This window comes from Atractosteus spatula, chromosome 13 (assembly GCF_055471065.1).
Source record: "Atractosteus spatula isolate fAtrSpa1 chromosome 13, fAtrSpa1.hap1, whole genome shotgun sequence".
NCBI lineage: Eukaryota > Metazoa > Chordata > Actinopteri > Semionotiformes > Lepisosteidae > Atractosteus > Atractosteus spatula.
The window spans coordinates 32,820,612-32,839,752 of record NC_142718.1 but is presented as its reverse complement, the minus strand read 5'-3'; the positions used below and the strand labels follow the sequence as shown (position 1 = coordinate 32,839,752).

At 40.7% G+C, this 19,141-nt stretch overlaps 2 protein-coding genes across 2 annotated transcripts; both read right to left on the bottom strand.

Moving 5' to 3' along the window:
• Window positions 1–377: 377 nt before the first annotated feature.
• gtf3c3 (general transcription factor IIIC, polypeptide 3) lies at window positions 378–13,633 on the bottom strand. Its single transcript, XM_088931197.1, has 18 exons — window positions 13,273–13,633; window positions 12,314–12,416; window positions 11,238–11,422; window positions 10,737–10,860; window positions 9,868–10,059; window positions 8,298–8,463; window positions 7,667–7,814; window positions 7,249–7,330; window positions 6,894–6,994; window positions 6,496–6,667; window positions 6,037–6,239; window positions 5,741–5,842; window positions 5,374–5,509; window positions 4,508–4,733; window positions 2,460–2,650; window positions 1,531–1,655; window positions 1,286–1,438; window positions 378–1,053 (listed from the first exon to the last, which is right to left on the bottom strand). Exons 1-18 carry the CDS (start codon window positions 13,369–13,371, stop codon window positions 931–933), a joined length of 2,631 nt encoding a protein of 876 aa, XP_088787323.1. The 5' UTR covers window positions 13,372–13,633; the 3' UTR covers window positions 378–930.
• A 226-nt stretch (window positions 13,634–13,859) lies between these two features.
• Window positions 13,860–17,244, bottom strand: LOC148822098 (uncharacterized protein C2orf66-like). The gene is made up of 4 exons (XM_088930723.1): window positions 17,201–17,244; window positions 16,102–16,248; window positions 15,682–15,916; window positions 13,860–15,529 (listed from the first exon to the last, which is right to left on the bottom strand). The coding sequence occupies exons 2-3, from the start codon at window positions 16,222–16,224 to the stop codon at window positions 15,725–15,727; spliced, it is 315 nt and encodes a 104-aa protein (XP_088786849.1). The 5' UTR covers window positions 16,225–16,248; window positions 17,201–17,244; the 3' UTR covers window positions 13,860–15,529; window positions 15,682–15,724.
• Window positions 17,245–19,141: the final 1,897 nt, after the last annotated feature.

The following is a 19,141-nucleotide window of genomic DNA, read 5'->3' as shown; positions in this document are numbered from 1 at the left end:
TGCGTTTGAAGAATTACAATATAAAAAATATAATTTCATTTCATATATGAAAATAATATTAAACTGGATTGAAGCATTTCATATTGAATTTAATAGGATTATAAAAGTCATTGAGTGCTGTAGTTATGAATCACAGTAGTAGTGATCTTTGGGAATCTATTGTTAATATTCATAAATACACAGAAATAATTACACTCCTACTAACAGCAATATTAAAGATTCTTGTGATCGTGTCTTTTCACAAAAGGTACTACAACCTAGGAAATTCCACATCTGTTGCCACACCTGAGAAATGACTTGCTTTGTGCCTATGGCTAACCGCTGTCCACACTGTATGAAGGTACATATGGGTATCAACAGAAATAAAAACCAAATCATGTCTTCAAAGGCACAACTTTTATATTTTGGTCTTCAAATAAAATGTAAGTTTTGGGAAAGAATTTTTGACAACTGGATATACTAGATGAGTCAGATTGCACACACCTCATCTTTATGGATAAAACAGACTCACCAGTTTATTCTTCACCCTAACACATGCACTGTTAGAGCCACCTGGTTCTTATTACCTGTCATAAATGCAAGTGCCATAGTGCACTATGACCAACTGAAGGTGTGATGTCCAAGTTCATTTTGACCAGTGCAGTGGTCAAGGCTCAGCCTGCTCCAGGAAGGACCTTTAGTTTGTGGACCACATCATTTGTAGTTTTAGTCCACCTGTGTTTTTATTTAGGTAACTGGTTCAGTTATTAACATTAGTGAACCACTATAACCTTTTTTTCCAGGAAGAATGTTTTAAAAAACCTACAAACCTTAAAAGAAGCTCTCCTTCATGATGCAAACACAAAGATACAATGAGTGATCATCTGTACAATACAGTATGCACCTGAGTTGAAAGGTCAGACTGCTGTCGTCTATGCCTAGGGTCAGAAGTCATACAGTACAGAACTTGTAAAGTAGGTAACGTGCCATACTGAGGTTCCCACTGGACTGGTAAATGAGAGACAGGTTGTAGGCAATCTCCCTGTGCAGGTCTACCTGGTCATTCTCAATTCCCTATGAGGGGGAGAAAGAAGAGTGAATGAGAAGGAGGAGAACGCAAGAGAAAAGGCTGGAGTGGTGAGAGAAGTGAACACAAAAGGAAAATGAGAGAGACAATGAGAGGAAGCTAAAAAAACATGAGAAAGCAACAGAGTTGGGAGGAGCACAAAATAATTGTATGGAAAATAAATAGAAGGTGTATTCTTTAGCACTCTTCTGATAGCAAATTGTGTTTTAGTGTCAGTACCTCCAGCTGCAGTGGGGGGCAATTCAGTGCCCTCTGGTAGTAGTGTATGGCGAGGTGAGTCAGTCCCAGCTGGTGCAGTGCTCTGCCTGTGTTGTAGAAGCTCTCTTGGCATGGCCCCCTCAGCTCCATGTAGCGATTCAGGAATGAGAAGCCCTGATAGTAAGTCATTAGTATTAGTATTATACACAACTAATGAAGGCAGATGTTTAGAAAAGTGGGAAAGTGTTCCAGGAACCAAGGCCAACCTGCAGCAGGAGGGGGTGTCGTTTCAGGACAAACTTCTGCGAGGCCATATGGATGAAGGTCAGTCCCACACAAAGGCTATACAGGGGCTCACTGGGCTGCGTGCGGAAGGCCTGCACATACTGACCTACAGTGGAGACAAGGATTACTAGCTCAGTAACCATGGCTCTACATTCTGTACGCACAGGTTGACTGCAGACTACATGTTTCACAAGTTTCCAAACCCTTCATTTACCTCAGGTCTTTATGTGCCCATGATTTCAATTCAACGGCAAAATCAATTGGTAGGTGTACAGAAATGCAGACAGAGAAAAAAGCAAAGATGGATACAGATGACCGCATTTAGATTCTTTGAAAAAAGATGATAGAATACATATAACATTAGATAAACAACAAGAAAATATATAATAAAACTTTTTAACTAATCTGGCACTCAGAAAGCCCACTGATGACACTGACTGGAAGGCAGACTGCTCACAAACGTATCTATAAAATTAAATCTAGTTTAAATTGATATTGCAGTAATGGACTGCTGTACACACAATAGACTACAGAACTGTCTTGCAGTCACTTTTATAAAAGAGAAGACATATACTGTAACTAAGCCCTGAGTCCTTAAAAGTTCCAAAACACAAGTGAGGTTCAGGTTTGAAAGGATTTTGCTCCAGAGCAAAACTTTCTGAAAGTGTAACCCTTGCCCGTACAAATAGCATCAATGTAAGAGTGCAAAAGTGTTTTTTTCCCCCGACTCACAGTGTTAGAATTTTAGCAGGACTTAATAAAAGGAGGGAAAAGGTAATACAATAATAATAAAAGGCAAGAAAATCTAAGGAGTTCAGAAAGCTGGGACATGAGCAAACAATGGCTGTGAGAATCTACCCGAGACTATCTGTTTAAAGCAGGGCCTTCCCCTCCCACCCTCCAGGTGTACCTAGCGCATGCTTGAAGCTGCCAGAGACAAAGGCATTGTGTCCATTGAGCACACACAGTGCGTGGCTCTCCGGGTTCTTCAACAGCAGCCGCAGGCAGAAACGGTGGTGACGCACATCCTGCGAGTGCAGGGTCACCTGGTTAAAGATGTTCCAGAGCTGGGGGCGCTCCACACAGTCCATCAGCATCAGCCTGGAACACCAGCACACAACACCATGACAATCTGCCCTAATAACACTGTACATACAGCAGGGGCCATCAGCAAGAAAACAGGAACGAAGCACTCTGTCAGATACAGTTGGATCACACACCAGTGTTACACCTTTTCTTTGGTCTTAGAAGTGTGCAGTGCGCTTCTAAAATGCTACAAATGCAGAGCGTGAAGTTCAATTAATACAGAAGACTCAAAAACCAGTCTGTGCAAACAGCGAACCTGAATCACTGTGGACCTCCGTTATCTGGTTAATTAGTCACTGATACCGTCTTCTACAAGATTGTTGGAGTTCTTACATTAGTGTTGCGTTAGACCGAGGGTCAGCTGCCTTCCATATGTGTGCCATTATTGGCATACAAAGTCATTTTTAACAACCTGTACTATTAAAAATTAAAGTAGAACAATGCAATAAATGTCTCATTAGACACACAGAAATTAAGTTAGAAAAAACATTACACACTAGGTTTGACTGTCATGTAAGTCTCTACAACATGTTAATCAATTAAAGCTCTTTGACATAGCAAAAACAATTCACTTGGATTATGTTTTGCATTATTTTTAACAGGGCTAGACTATTATTTTCATTAAAAAGGTATCAATCCATGCCTCTGACAACAAGTGTAAAATTGAACATTATAAAGCAGTGGGCAGGTTTTGGCATGCTTTCTGATGTATCTTGATGCAATCAACACCTTTTTGTCACAAAAAGGTCAAAACAACCTCAAACAGCACAATGAAAAATGGGTTACATTTTGTCTTATTTCAGAATTTCCAAGGTTTTGGCCCAATGTTTTCTTTTCTGAACAAACTGGATAGCTGTGATATCAGCGACATCACACACAAGAATCATACTAAATGGTAATATGTGAACATTAAATTAATCATTTTAGATATTATATTTTACTATATTTTTATTCATTAAAATGAAAGTAGAGCTATTATTGACACTGAAAAATCATCAAGCAAGCAAATCCCTAAAAACAAATGCATGAGCTAACTCTTGTCACGCCCCTTCCGAAAGTTTGCTGACCCCTGTGTAAGGCAATTTCTTGAAACGTGAGAACTATTTGAGGAGTTAGAATTAGAGCTTGAACTTGTTGTTTTTTAACAAACTGTTGCAGCGAACCCAATTAATCAATTCACAAGTCCCTGGATGATTCTTTCTTTTTGTTCACTAAATCATTTGACTAAGTGAGATGAATTGAATACCAGGATTAGCAAGTCAACACAAGAAATTATTTAATTTCAACCTCCAAGCTTAGAGAACAGAGGTAGGAACTTCTGAACCCAAATCAAAAATAGTAAATTGAGCAATTCAAGCAAAAGATCATAAATTGTCAAACTCTATAAAACACAGATATCTCTTATATTATTGAAATGTGTGGATTTGAGGGGTGTGTGAAGAATTAATTTTGCTGGTTATTTCAGATTGAAAGTACTGATTCAACTTTCTGAAAACTCCCTCACTTTCACATTTTTCAAGTGAATTGGTGAAACAAATTAACAAATCTATGTAATCAAATTACTTAACTCATCTGAACCAAATGAACTGATTGATTTTAACTGCCCAGTTATAGTTAGAATGACACCAACCTCGGTGACAGACAATTTTCAAAATGTATATAGATAAAATTCAATGAGGCAAAAATGCTAAGAACTGTGCCACTGTGCCCCTCTTGTTAAACAGTCATTTTCACTTAAACAATGTTTGGAATATTGTAACAGAAAATGCCTGGGAAATTATACACATAAACTCCTCCATCAATCATTCTAAATCCTTCTTAACAAAATTATTGGGGATTATCCAGAGGGATTATGCTTTACGTGTCACTGACCGTATGTAATTGTAAGCCTTGCGGTAGTTCTGGTCAAGGATAGCAGCAGAGAGGCCAAAATACTCGAGCTCTTTCCTCTTGACACGATCATCATAGAAGGAGTAATACTCCAGGGAGGAGTCCACCAACAGCTCTGCCTCCCCGAATCGTTTCAGGTCACAAAGTGCAAACACACACTGCAAAAACAACTGCCACCAATCTTCTCGAGACAGCACACTCGTCTTCCCTGGAGGAAGAGAGGGATGGAGGAAGGGGGGAAGTAGGGGTGTGGAAGTGTGAGAGGGAAGAGGATAGAATGAGAAGGAGACAAGATTTGGGAGAGAAAAATATGTGGGAAGGGGAGGGAGGAAAAAGAAATGTGGGAGAGGACAAAGACAGAGGACAGGCAGTGAAGGAGAAACAAAAACATTATATGTCATCGTGTATGTGGATTCAACATCTTTGATAACTGGCACAATTTCTGTGCAAAACATCTCTACAAACAGGATTAATTATGTTTCAACAAAAGGGGCTCATTTACATTAAAGTAGTAAAGAGACATTTCAAGTACAATAGAAGAAAGCAGAGCAGCAGTTTCTCTCACTTTGCAACTGCTAGCTGCGAATAGTAGGTACAGAAGCAGACTAAACTTTCAAAAGCTAAACATATCTTAGTAAGAAATCTTGTATAAGTTAATATCTCACTGGATGATGGGAGCAGGAATCCAAACATGAAGACTTTCAGAATGTTTCAGAATCTATGAGGCAAATCTGTACACAAATCCTCAAAGAACCAAATACACAATACTCACAATTCACATTTTATTATAATATAAGTGCAATATTTTATCATAGGACTTCACATAATAACTTCACATGTATTAGTACCTATGATGTCCAGATAGGCTGCCTCCTGGTCATCAATGTCAGATATTTTGTCCCGGGACACCTTAATCAGGTAGAGATGCCGCTCACCAGAGCATGAGCTAGAGATCAGACAGACCTGTGCACGGTTCATCGCTACCTGGGGTGGAGAGAGTGAAAGAGTGAAACACATTCAAAGACAGAGGGAGAAAGAATAAATAAAAGAAATAGCAGGAAAAAGAGAAGTAGAACAAAGTTAATGAATATAAGAGTGATAAAGGAGAGAGCAACAGGGGGACAAAAAAGAATAGCAGTTATGCCTTGAGAAAAGGAGGTAAGAGACTGGAAGAGAGAAAGACTGAAGTGAAGCTGAGAGGGAGGGCCACGTCACCTTGAGCAGCATGGCCAGCATCGTGAGAAGTGTGTCAGTGTAGTCATCCATCCTGCCCTGAGAGCACAGAAGCGTGGAGCGATGTAGCAGCAGCTTGAGCTCCTACGGCACAGTGAGGGTTAATACTGACAGTCAGACGCACACAAAACCGCAAACTAACTCAACCTCCCTCCTGCACCGCCTCACTCTCTCCCTTTTCTCTGTCTTTTCCCCTTTCTCTGTCATTCTCTCTTACTCTCCTCCTACAAACTTCCTCCCTTTCCCCATCTTATCCCACCCCTCCCACCTTTCAGCACCTGCTGTGCAGCGCTGGCATCCTGTGCCAATGTATCAGGGTCATGCATCGGCTCCAGAGCATCCAGTGCCTTCTGTGGGCGGCCCAGCTGTTGCTGCAGGGTGGAGAGCGAGAGCCGGGCTTCCAGGTGAAAGGGCGCCATCTCCACAACCTTACTGTAGCTCTCTACAGCTACCTCCATATGGCCCAGGGCTTTCAGGCATTCTGACAACACACACAACGCATGGTTATGTACTGTATTTATCCTACCACACAGCAAGTACAGCATTACATGGCATATTGTGTCTGGAGAATATAACCCGACACCATCTGGCAGAAAGCAGCAAAACATAGCTCGTAATAGCTTGTGATTAAAGCTCTCAACTGTCTTCAGGCACAGGCTGAAACAACAGACAAACATAGGTGCAGGAACACATGCAGTGGTCAGAGAATTGTGTACTTTCAGTGTGATAGTGCATACCTGCGTGGCGCAGCCATACAACAGGAAGGTTATAATGTTCAGAGCAGACCAGTGCACTCAGCAATGGCAGAGCGGAGCTGTATTCCCCCTGCTCCAGGAAGGCCTCGGCCACATCCAGGTACAGGTCTCCTAACTCCTCCGGGCTCTGTTCCATCAGACTTGTTAGCAGGCCCTGAGAGATACAGAGGGTGTGAGCTGAGGTGGAAGAGAGAAAAGGAGAGGAGAAGTACAAGGCAGTACATTAAAGCTTCTAAGCACACATATTCATTTGTAGATATAGTTTATAGGTTGAGACCTCAGAAGAGATGCACTAAGAAAGAGAAACAAGGAACAGGGAGAGAAGAAAGTGCTTCTCACAGACACATTATTATAAGTCCTAGCCACGAGAGGTCACTCACATCCAGAGGTTTGAACATCTGCAGGTGAATCAGGCACACCATCAGCTTCACCCGGATGTCGATTGGCACCTCATCAGGAATCTCCACTGAGAGCACCTCCCCTGGGACAGAAGAAGCAGAGAGAGAGGACTGAGAGCAGACAGAGAAGTGGGGCAAGAAAGAATGAGGGGATAAGGCATGTAAAGCAACAGAGTGTGTTGGCTTGTCTGTATCTATATGCTGAGATGTAAGTTGGTGAAACTGAAATTATTTTTTCTTTTATTCGGTACGTGTGTGTGAGAGTCTATCTTTCTGGAATGGTTTTGGCAACACAGTAATACAGTGGTGCATACATAACACATTAAGGCATACTCACCTTCTTTTATCTCCTCACCCTCCTGCATTTCCTGCTTGGCACCATCTCTCTCAAGAGTGATGCCACAGAACTGCACCAGCACCTGGGTACAGACAGGGAGATGATAAATGCAGTCAAACAATTGCAGAAAACAGCCACAAAGGAATATTTACAGGTAATTACACACAGAGAGACAAGCTGTATAAAATGAATGTGGTTATTTTTCAACTCCCTGGTAGGACTTGAACCAGTAATTCTCTTTACCAAAGGAGAACATACTGGACTGCAGGTAGTGGATCTGCAATGTTTCTGCATATATAATATATATAGTCAGCAGGGGTCACCCTTTACAAGGCAAAGGCAAGCAAACACCCAGCTTAGAGCCAGACCCATACAGTAAGAAAGCCACAAACAGTTTGAGACAACCTTTCCCTCTGACCTCCAGTGCACGTTTGTGCTGTTTATTGGAGATGTGGAGTTCGGCTGCCATGTTGACGCTCTCCACAGTGACCAGGGAAGGGTGTTTCTGCAGCGCCTCATCCATCACCCCGATCGCCGACAACAGATCATTTGTTTCATAGTAACTCCTACAGGTAAGACATACATTAGAGATTTATAGTCCAGGTGGGTCATACACACTCAGACAAAAGACTCATAAAATAATAGGAATATTCTATTTATATCTATCTATTCTATAATAGACATTAAAGTTCATTAACTTCATTAAAAAGGTCTACCAACAGTTACACTCTCCCAAAATACTCTTAAGGTAATTCCACAGTAGACAACCTGGAATCTACAAAACATTAAGACAAGTTTTTCACTTAAATTAACATTCTCCTCTACAAATTTAGTTCACTGCACTGACAAATAATTAATCTACATAACACTATGCATCATATCCAATAACTATCGCATAAACAACAAAATTATTCCCACCAACTATTTTGTCTAAAGCAATAGACTACAATGAACCTGCAATGTACATGGCTGTCCAGGACCAGGCTAAAGCAGTCGTAAAGCACACTGTGGTCGGGACCTGAGTATCAGGAAGTAACATGGGGACTCACTTGGCCATGTCACGGGCCAGCTGCATAAAGTGCTCTCCATCAGTAGAGGGTAGCAAGTTGAGGATACGCCGGTAACCATCCATGGCCAACTTGTGCTCCCCGACCTGCTCGTACAGACTGGACCGCTCCCACAGATACCGCACGTTACTGGGGTCGTACTTAATGGCTTAAAGGGGAAAAGCAAGAGAGTGAAACAGAGGGGAAGCCAGTTTCAGGTAAGGAATATGGCAGTTTAAGAGAAGAGAATGAGAAAAAAATCAAGAGCAGGGCTTTTAGATTTGTAATCCACGAACAGTCATACTGCAGTCCTTCACACACACACAGACACACTAGATTTCCGAGATTTTGCATACTAGATTTTGCATACTAATCCTAATAAGTAAAAACCATACATGCAGAAACTGAAATGAAAGCCTAAAAGCTCAACCATTAAGCTCAATGGAGGAATAACTGTTAAACAGCATGAAGGCACTTAATGGACATACTATTTTTTTACAGGCATTTTTCTCTCACACTGCTTGTCTGACTTGTTGTACAGTATATTATTTAACTCATTGTTGCTGCTGCTGTTCTGTGTTTATGTTTTTGGTGATCCCTTTAATGTCTTTTGTCTATTGTCTATTGGAGCATATATGCAAAAAACATTTCGCTGCACTTGTGCATATGACATATAAAATGAACTAAACTGATACTAGGGGAAAACGGTTTTTCACATTTATATATCACCTATATTTGGAAACTTCATTATTTAAACTCGCTCAAACATAGGGAACTGAATCAAACCCAGGTTTGAACCATAAACAGATTTATGAACTAACTTGAAACTGAACAGGAAGCACATTTTCCTCTAAGTCGGGAGCAAAACCAGGCCAACCAATTAAATTTAAAAAATGGTTCACAGTTTGGCTGCTTCTGTTTGTCCCTGTCCCCCACTATTTATTCAAAATATTGTAAAACTAGAACATTTTTAGTAAAATAAATCCTTGCATTTATATAGTGTACTTCATCTGAAAGGACCGCAAGTGGTTTACATGTAGGAGGGGACCCACTCCATCCACGGCTGAACTACCTGGATAACTGCAATCATTATGCATCAGATCAGGTGTAGAAGTGAGAAACTGCTTCACCAATTTAATTAACGGGGAATTTTAGGTAGGCTAAATCGTGCAAGCCAGAGGCAGAACTTAACCAAGCCTGCTAGGGTTAAAACCTCTACTATTACAAACAGTGCCATGGGATCTTTAATGACCAAGTAGTTAGGACTTCAGTTTAACATGTCATCCACAGTACTTTGGTACAGAAGAAATTTTGGTACAGAAGAAAGAGAGCCACCTACTGATCCAACAACACCATTATTTTAAGCAGCAACCTGTCTCCATGAATATCTCACATCCCAGAACAAAGCAAGACCTGGATAAGCTTCTGAGACCAGGCAAGAACAAGCTACAAGGTGGTAATACTTTATATTCAGTTAAAATCTGTAGATATCACTTTAACATTATTTATAGCAAAAAAACATGCCCACTATCAGAACAAAGATTGAGAAAGATGACGAGAGAGACACACTTACCTTTGGAGTAACAGAAAATGGCCTGGCGAATGTTGTCCTGCTCCAGGGACATATCGGCCAGTTTGACCCAGTCCTCACGGTTACTGGGATTCAGGTGAGCTGCAATCAGACCAAACTGCAAGGACTTCTCCATGTCACCCTGGTCCTCATAAATCATCGCCAGGGTGGAAAAGGGCTCATAAGCCAGTGGAGCTGGGGGGGAGGGTAGGACAGTTTGAAGGAAATTAGAAAGGGGAAGAAGGAATGAAGGCAGGGGAGAGGAAGAAAAGAGGGTGTCAGGGAGGGAGAGATGGAGGAAAAATAGGAGAGAAAGAGATGAGAAATAGAAGAGAAACATTGAGAGTTAGGGGGATGTAGAGTTGTGATGGGCATTAAGTTGGAGAAGGAAATGAAAAAAGGAATGAAAAGGGAGAAAAGAAACAGAGGGGGGAGGAAGGATTCCAAGATTACACAAGGATTACATGCCATGAGTTCCACAACACAAAACATTAAAGAGTTCGAAAGTAATATAGTATATTTTACAGCACTGCCTCACGTGACAGATGAGCAATTATAGGGTACAGTCTATATAGACTGTGTATACAGAGTGTGAGAGAGATATCTGCAGTGACACTGACATGATAGAAAGCACAAAGACAGTGCAGAGTGTGCAGTAAATATGTAGTAAGTGATGAAACCATATATTGAAAGTGTAGAGTGCACCGCGTACAGTGACAGTGTGCAAGTACAGTACAGTGTGCAGTTACAGTGTATCATGTGTCATAACAGTGATAGAATAAAGATTAGTGCACTAACAGTGTAGACCATTCCATGTATAGCAACAGTGGCAATACAGTGTGTACAATGCAGGAACATTGCCTCAGGCTCACCCTGCCGGATAATTTCCATGCACATCGTTATGGCATCTTCCTTTTCTCCACGGGCATAACGTATATTGGCCTCACCCATCAGACCACGAAGAGCGCGAGGCAGTTTACTTCGGTGCCGCCTTTCCTGATGAAAAGACACAGCATCACACTGAATAGATATATAAAAATACTACAGGCACAGAGAACAGAGCCAGTACTCTATAACAATATACACATACAAAGACAGAGAGAGAGGCTGTCCATAAAACAGGTCTGGATCAGACTGCTGTGTTCTGGTCTTATTGTGAGGGGTACCAAGCTGACTGTACTGAGACTGTAGTAGTTCAGGTGGGTAGCTGCGTCAGCATGCGTAGGCTGCAAAGGAACAAGTAATAGGTTTATTCCACGCTGAAAAGAGAAGAAAGAAAACACAACGGTTCGGCCAAGGCTCCACGGCCGAAACGTTGTGTTTTCTTTCTTCTCTTTTGTACTGAGACTGTGTGAGCTGAGCCCTCCCCTCACCCTCATCATCTTTTTGTTCTCCCGGTTCAGTTCCATCTCCAGGGCAAACACATCTCCTGCTGATGGTGCCACCGTCTGCTCTTCGTCATCCCCCTCCTCGTCTTCCTCCTGCTCTTCTGATCCTTCCCCCAGCATTGAGGCAAAGACTCGCTGCACCGAGGGGCTGATACCCTCCTCTACATCCCCTGAGACGGTGAGAGAGACAATGACATAATGGGAGAAAACCAGAAAAAATGAGACATTAAGGAAGGTGTTTTAACCTCAACACCAGAACTCAAACACACGCCCACAATCAGACAGACACAAACCTACAAAACGACACAGAGGCATGCACACACTGGCTAGAACTACAGAATTCAGGGTTACAGAAATAAACATTCACGCAGTGTACTTCTTGTGAATGTGATTCTACACAAATGTGATGAAAATAACAACCACTTGACTGGGTAAAACAAGTGTTCACAATTGTTAATTTCCTGACTACTTTCCCTAAATCTCCTCGAGACTCATCTCGTCTACACAGCAATTGTGACCTCTCTCACGCTGCCATGGACTTTTACCACTAACCAATACTATGTGCATCGTTTTCACTCTGCTTTGTACTACACACACATTGCATTTTTTCCTACTGTATCTGACTAATGTTTTTTTTGTGTTTCGCTCATTAGTTGCTCTACATTTTGCAAATCACCCTTTATAAGTCTGTCTGCTAAATAATAATCATAAAGGAAGATTCCAATAAGTACAGTTTAAACAGATAATATTTGCCAACATAAAAGTCAATACTATGGAATCGGAATTGTCAATACTTATATCTAAATGTACACCATCCCCAAGCCCCATTTGTTTGCCTCACATACCATCAAACAGACTCATCTCATTTGTAACCTTTCTTATTGCTGTTCTGGGCAGTCAGTATAAGAGCAGACAGACACACAAAAAGTCAGTCATACAGAAATTCATAAAGACATAAGGATAATTATGCTGCTGGGCAAACAGACGAGGAGGTCCCACAGGCAGGTACACAGACAATATAACTCATGGTCCATGGTCCAGAGGCAGTGAAACATACTGACCTGTGTGGTGTGGATAGGAACGCCGTGGGCTTTGGGACGTGCTGGGGAGAGAGTCCTCCAGAGGTGCAGCATCCTCATCCTCTGTGGCACCACCTTCTGCCACCTGTACATATTCAAACAAGCGGATTAGCAAACATTGTAGAAGCTGCAAAGATAATTCAAAAATCAAGATTCGTTAAACTCCTGACAGATTACGTTTAATATGAAAGTACAGAGTGTGGCAAGCAGGTAGCACAAACATATCCTATAAAAATAAAATGGGAAATGCAGAGATTGAGGAAGTTTATGTTGACATATTTACATCTAATAAGCCAATGTGAAGAAACGAAATAAGAAAAGGCAGAGACAATGTTAGGATATATATTAAAACGTTTTTTAAAGCATTCTATTACAATATACTAGTAAGATCCAATTTAAAATTTTGGTCATTATTTTAAACACTACTGCTGTTCTTGAATCTGTGATGGATTCAGATATGTACTGAATCAGCTTTATTGATATCTAAGATTCTTTAAGGCATTGACAAAGACAATCCAATAGACTTCTTTCACAATCGACAATAAAACAAGAAAGCAACAGGACATTGTGCATTTGACACTGAGAAAAGGGTTTTTTAAACAAATGAATCAAGCTACATGGCAACGTTATTGGAACTGGATACTTTACTTTCAATACGATTAGCGATCATAAAAAAAATTGATGGAACGAGCGAGCTCTTTACATTTGTAACCTTTCTCATATTGCACATGACATGATTCTATAAATGTTGTGGTTGGCCTGGTGCAGCTTTATCATAATGTATACAACTCTTCTGAATTTAAGGGACAAGTAATAGCTCATGTGATAAAAAAAGCTAAAGACTCTAAAGCCCTATGAGAGTGGTGCATCTGGATCTTGACAGTAACGGAAAGCGGTTTGGGAGTGTGCAGTTAGTTTTATTGAACAAAAAGGTACCGTACCCTCTCCTTGGCTTTGCGCTCCTCCCTCAGTTGCTCAAACTCTTCAAAAGATATTTTCCCCTCCAAATATTCAATAAGCTCTGGATTGAAACCCGACATCGTGCAAGGCGAATGGTAATTACAATCAAGAATTCCACAAAATATTGGTATACACCGGTTTTCAAATGTAATTTCTGTTGGGCAGCATTCCCTTCACTGCGTATTTCATCCAGTCTGGAGAACGGCATATAATCAAACTTCTATAGTCTTTTGAATTATATTATTTTTATTTCTCTTCTTTGATTTTAATGGGGGAAATAAAAAATACTTCACAAGTAGAACACAGATCGCAGTTCAAGATTCCCATGTAAATGTATTCCCCGCAGCAACATTGCCCGGCAAGAATGGTTCCGCCTTTGTTGATGTTAACATTACACAATATGACGTAGAAGAGGGGTAATAAGCAATAAAATATAAAAATATCTTCAAATCCTTCTCTATCACTCCTTCAGGTTGCCCTTGCTGTAGAAAAAGACGCACTTTTGGAATAGAAAAAAGTAGTACATCTCAGCTCAGTGAGATAAATGGAACGAGGGTCCAATGGTTAATACTAATATACTTTTATTTAGAGCGCTTTAAACTAAAAGCTCTGTACAGTACAACGTAAATAATACACAACAGAACCCAAACAACTCGGAAAAAGCACTAGAGATTGAATTATGTGAACTTAATTATACATTGAAAGGTTTACAGAAAAATCAAGTGTTGACTGGAGCAGTCGAAAGTAGACGACGAAAAGATTAAACAATTATTAGACTCGCTTCTGGGCAGTCAATTCCATAGGTTCTACAGATGAGTAGGGTCTGTCTTGAATTGTGTGCTGCCTGGTTTTTGAGGAAGAACACATTAATCACCAAATGTCAGATTGACAGATTGGCAGTACTCATGCAATAGATCTTTGAAATAAATCTGTACATTAAGAATTCAATGCTTGATACTGTACGTGAATAAGAGATGTCCATTCTAATATCACAGAGCCTAATAATGGGTGTGTGGGACAAAAGCTGTCTACGACTGATCGATTATAATGGGCATTGATGGACAGTGCTTCTATAAAGGTAGTAAATTTATATTTCCTTCCTCAGGTTCTTAAGCTGTCCATTGACTGGAAGGGGGGGCTCTGGAACAGGGTGAGAATACACCATGAATCATTACATTGTTACCCCTGACCATCTGTATACAGCCACTTAATTAATGAGCCCTGAGCAGCCCCCCCAGGGGTGAGTCATGAGTCTGTATAGGGGGACTTCACAGGCTTCAGATAGCCCCAGCCAGAAGACAACTCAGGACTTTTGGAGAAGAATGGAATGTGAGAGAGATTGAACCAGGACAGGACTTGACCTGGAGACCAGGGACTGGGAGCAGAGGTGGATATTTCCCACCATCGTCTACCAGTCCAGTTTTGGGTAGAGGGAAGAACACCCAGGGACACCTGTTTCAGGACCCATTATCAGTTCACAATGAGAGGGACGGTGAGGTCCAGTAAGACAATCATATAACAGAGTACTGCAATATTGTGCAAACTTGATATTTTATTTTTAATGTTTGAATTTTACTTTTTATATACACTTAATTTCTGGATATAATTACAGGTAGTTATAATCACAAAAAGTAGGTATCTATACAACCCAACAGCCTTGTACATTTCTTTATGGGATGTTTGGTATTTGAATACTTCACATAAACAGCTCTCAATCTATTTTGAAGTAGAAATGCTGAGTACTGCACAAAACTGTCCTGCATCACTTCCTAATCTCATACAGTGATCTGCTCTTGACTGTTATGCTTTGATGCTGCTATGATGACACACATTGATTAGAATAAAATAATATTGTCCCATTGAAATGCCCAACTTTGTGCAGATCTGTATGAGGAGGTTATGAGTAAGGCAAGACAGATGCCAGTGTGGAGTGTGAAAATACAATATTTTACACACCTGAAAATTATAGGGTGCCACAAATTTATTTTTAAACAAACTTATCGTACTTTACTGACACTGCTCTATAGCAATTCAATGTTTTTTAAGTTTATTTGGATTTGTTTTAATTTAATATATATCTTTTTTCACGTTTTGTTTGAGAAACAGGGTATTATTCACAACAAAAACAAGATACACAGTAAAAATAATAAATAAGAACAATAAACAAACTGAAAATCCAGGTGCATTTGTGGCATCTCAGATGAGCAGAATGCAGCAGATACTGCCATCCTGCACCAGCTGCAGGAAGAGAAATAGAGGGAGAGAACAGTGAAATAATTCAGAGATTCTCTTGTTCTGTTTTACATACAGGTTCCAGCATCACTCCACACAAACCCAGCACATTATTCCTTGAGTCTCTGGGGCTGGTGTAGTTGACTGTGTGGACCTACCTCTCAGATCCTTTGCTCCTCTCCTCATCGGGTCCCCACTGCCTCACCCTCTCAGGAAAGCGGAGAAAGAGTCCTTCTTGTCTAGGTAGTCAGAAAAGGCAGAGGTCAGGGAGTCGGGGGCATACAGTGACGGCGGGGGGTCTCCAGCCTTCATCTTGTCCCCAGGAAACCGTCCTGAGACCTTGGACATGTCTACCCCACGCCGAATAAAATATGCCTGCAGAGTGCGGAAGAACTGGGAGACAAAGCCAGACATACAAACAGGGAATGAATATGTTTTTGGCCTCACTGAGCTTGTGTCTTTACAAATATGGATTGCTTACTCTCAGTGGGGGTCTATCTCTGTATACGTTTATTCTGCTCCTCTTGATAAGCATGACTGTATATGACAATTTAGCCCCCCCAAAGGGAATATCTTACAAGGTCTCTGTTGCTTGGGATTTCCAGGGACTTCCACTTCTCTGGTGGTCCCTGGGGGCTACAGTGCCCCTGGGCTATCAGCGTTGCAGAGAGACAGAGGACCAGCACTTGTAATGACAACATCTTCACTGGAGATAACAGGGGGCACTACTGGGAAAAAGCACAGAGTGAACTGCCCGCGTACAAAGATGTGGCTGAGCTACTCACATTTCATATACAATCAATGAAATGATTAATTATGTTATAGTGTTCTTTTAGCAATGAACACCATCTCAAACATTTTATAGTAGCATCTCAAATTTGAAGCCTGTTTTCCAAAAAAGTAATAAATATAAGAGGAACAAGTAATAGGTTTATTCCATGCTGAAAAAAAGAAGAAAGAGAACACAACGTTTCGGCCGTGGAGCCTTCTTCAGGTGTGAAGAAGAAGAAGGCTCCACGGCCGAAACGTTGTGTTCTCTTTCTTCTTTTTTTCAGCATGGAATAAACCTATTACTTGTTCCTTTGCAGCCTACGCATGCTGACGCAGCTACCCACCTGAATAAATATAAGAGTGCACACAAAAGAAAATTAGCAAACTAATTAAAAATAAATATTCAAATTATTGTCCTTCTCATCCAGTACAGAAGTGATAGTAAAAGGAAACAAGGTTTATCAACACAAAATCTGGAGAATGGACAGAAATTTGTACAGTCCTCTCTGAGAAAACATTCTACAACATGCAGAAATATTATTTTCAGAGACTATGGCAAGCTACAGTTACCCAAGAGATTGTGTACTTCTCAAACTAAAAAAGCAAAGCAAAACCTAATTGCATGATATATAATATTTATTCACTCAAAATATTTATTAATGGAAATGAAATGTTTAAATTTTATTTTATTTCATTGTCTAAAGGTAAGGACTATTTTTACACCTGTTGAGCAAATTTTTCTTTGGATCATAAAACCTCCTGTTATTTAGTTGCTGTTCCTACCCTAAAGATGCCCCATTGAGATATACTAACAGTCTAACACCGAAACAGTTTTCTCCTACACTCTTTCTGAGCCAAGTCTACCTCTGCTCACACACACTTCCACTCACACTCTGACACACTTACCAGTTCCGCTCCTTGTCCAGCTGCCTGTGAGAGAGAAAGAGTCTCTCTTAATGTCAGACTGCAAGTTAGCCTGACTTGCGTCTTCCCTTCCTCTTTATATCTGCTGAGAGGCGTGTCTGGAAACATAGAGGTATGACAACAGTGCCATCGAAGAGAGCATGTGTTTGAATGTCACTGAGCTCACACAGACATAAATGAGAAATCAGTCTGAGTCTGAGGAACTCTTTAAAAAACAAATGACAAGACATGGAAAAGCCATGTTCCAAGACTGCAAAAAAACAACCGCTGCTCAGTTTTAAGTTCACTTCAATCCCCAATGTTCACTTCCTCACAGTGTTTGTTTTTATATGCTGAAATTGTAATGCAGCGTGGCAAATATCAGTCAATGTACTAAGGCTGAAATTTTTTTTTTAAATCAAGCTTAGGCATCAAGCTCAGCTAGGATACTGGTGTGAGAGGTTAAAGATGAATGGTGCTTTTTAAACTGAAAGTAGGGGTATTTCTGGTTACTGGTTTGGTGGTGCAAAACAAGATTGACAAAACTGACCCTCTCGGGTCTTTTAATTTAAAAAAAATATTTAAATAAGACCTTTCTCTTCTTTTCTACCTCCTTCTCAACACCCACCAGATTGACAAAGAAACATCCTGTATCAGGTCCCTCATGTGGTGAACAGTAGTGGAGCTTTGTGTGCGTCAGAAATAGGCTGATAATATCAGTGTGTGATGACGGGCATAAATGCCAATTAAGACGGAAGTTCGTTTATCTGATGGGCATTGAGAAAGGAGGATTATTAGAGTGTATGCGAGGCAGCTGTAAAGGGGGATGGGGAGTTGACTGTTATTATGTGAATGAGTGGCATCTCCACACACCCGTTCAAAGCTAATGAAATTTCTGTTCTTCTCAATCTCCTTCCCTCTCTGTCCCTCGGTCATTTTAATCTCCATTACAGACAGCAAGGTCAGAAGGTCCCTCTCTGGTATTTCACGACAGCGCTTTGAAGCTCCAGATAATAACTTCTGTTTCCTTACACTCTTTTATAAACAAACAGAATTCTTTCTGTATTCTTCCGATCAAGATTAAAAAGCTACGCAACCAATCCATTCGCAATGGAAATGAAATTATGCCAGTCCTGTCCCTCCCATCAGTTCTGCAAGGCTGCTGTGGATCCATCCAATACTACAGTATATTTTGACAGTATTAATTAGAACTGTTGTACTGGTGCTTTATTTAAAATCAACATCGTGTCTTCTCCCCACCTACAGTAAAGACAGAAGCAAATGAAAAAAATAAGATTCAGCATTCTGTACTGAATGGAGACTGCTCAATATTTTTACTTCTACTTGTGTTGAGATGCACTAATTAGCGTGTACCTGTCACTGACCTGTCTTAAAGATGGATAGAGAAACTGAGGAAATCCATCTGGAAAACTGGTGTACACACCAACTTAATAATGCATCTTTCTCTATATTGTATTTCATAATAGCTCAAGAGCCCTTCACAACCTACATTCTCTTTCTCTCCTTCTCTCCATCTCCTGTTTGTTCTCAGACTCCCTCTTTCCAGTATAGTATATTCTTGGCTTAAAATGACCGACTCTGGAAAACTTAAATTAAAACTCAATGACCTATCTGTCTATATATAGCTGTTTGCCATCACAGGTTATGCCAGTCAGGTAATGAATGCAGGTGAAGGAGCTGTGTGGAGGTCTTCCATTTTTATGAGGTATCTGCAGGGCTATTGTGGAACATTGTGGATATTAAGCAAGGGCAACAGGCCACAGAACAGCGGATTAACCCAGAGGGTGCAAGGGAAGCTCTCTAGACCTCTCTAGTCTGACAGACAAGGCAGGTGTAATAAAGGAAGGCTCCTGCATTACCCAGTGAACATTCAATGTGGGAAAGTAAACAGGCAAGTTCAATGTTTATAAAAAAAGAACAGAA

Coding starts and splice junctions, on each gene's coding strand:
- gtf3c3 (XM_088931197.1), bottom strand. CDS start 13,371: ATGTCGGGTTTCAATCCAGAGCTTATTGAATATTTGGAGGGGAAAATA. Junction 6,668..6,893: donor AGATGTTCAAACCTCTGGAT/GTGAGTGACCTC, acceptor TGTATCTCTCAG/GGCCTGCTAACAAGTCTGAT. Junction 1,656..2,459: donor CAGCTTCAAGCATGCGCTAG/GTACACCTGGAG, acceptor TCTCCACTGTAG/GTCAGTATGTGCAGGCCTTC.
- LOC148822098 (XM_088930723.1), bottom strand. CDS start 16,224: ATGTTGTCATTACAAGTGCTGGTCCTCTGTCTCTCTGCAACGCTGATA. Junction 15,917..16,101: donor TCCCAAGCAACAGAGACCTT/GTAAGATATTCC, acceptor TTTGTCTCCCAG/TTCTTCCGCACTCTGCAGGC.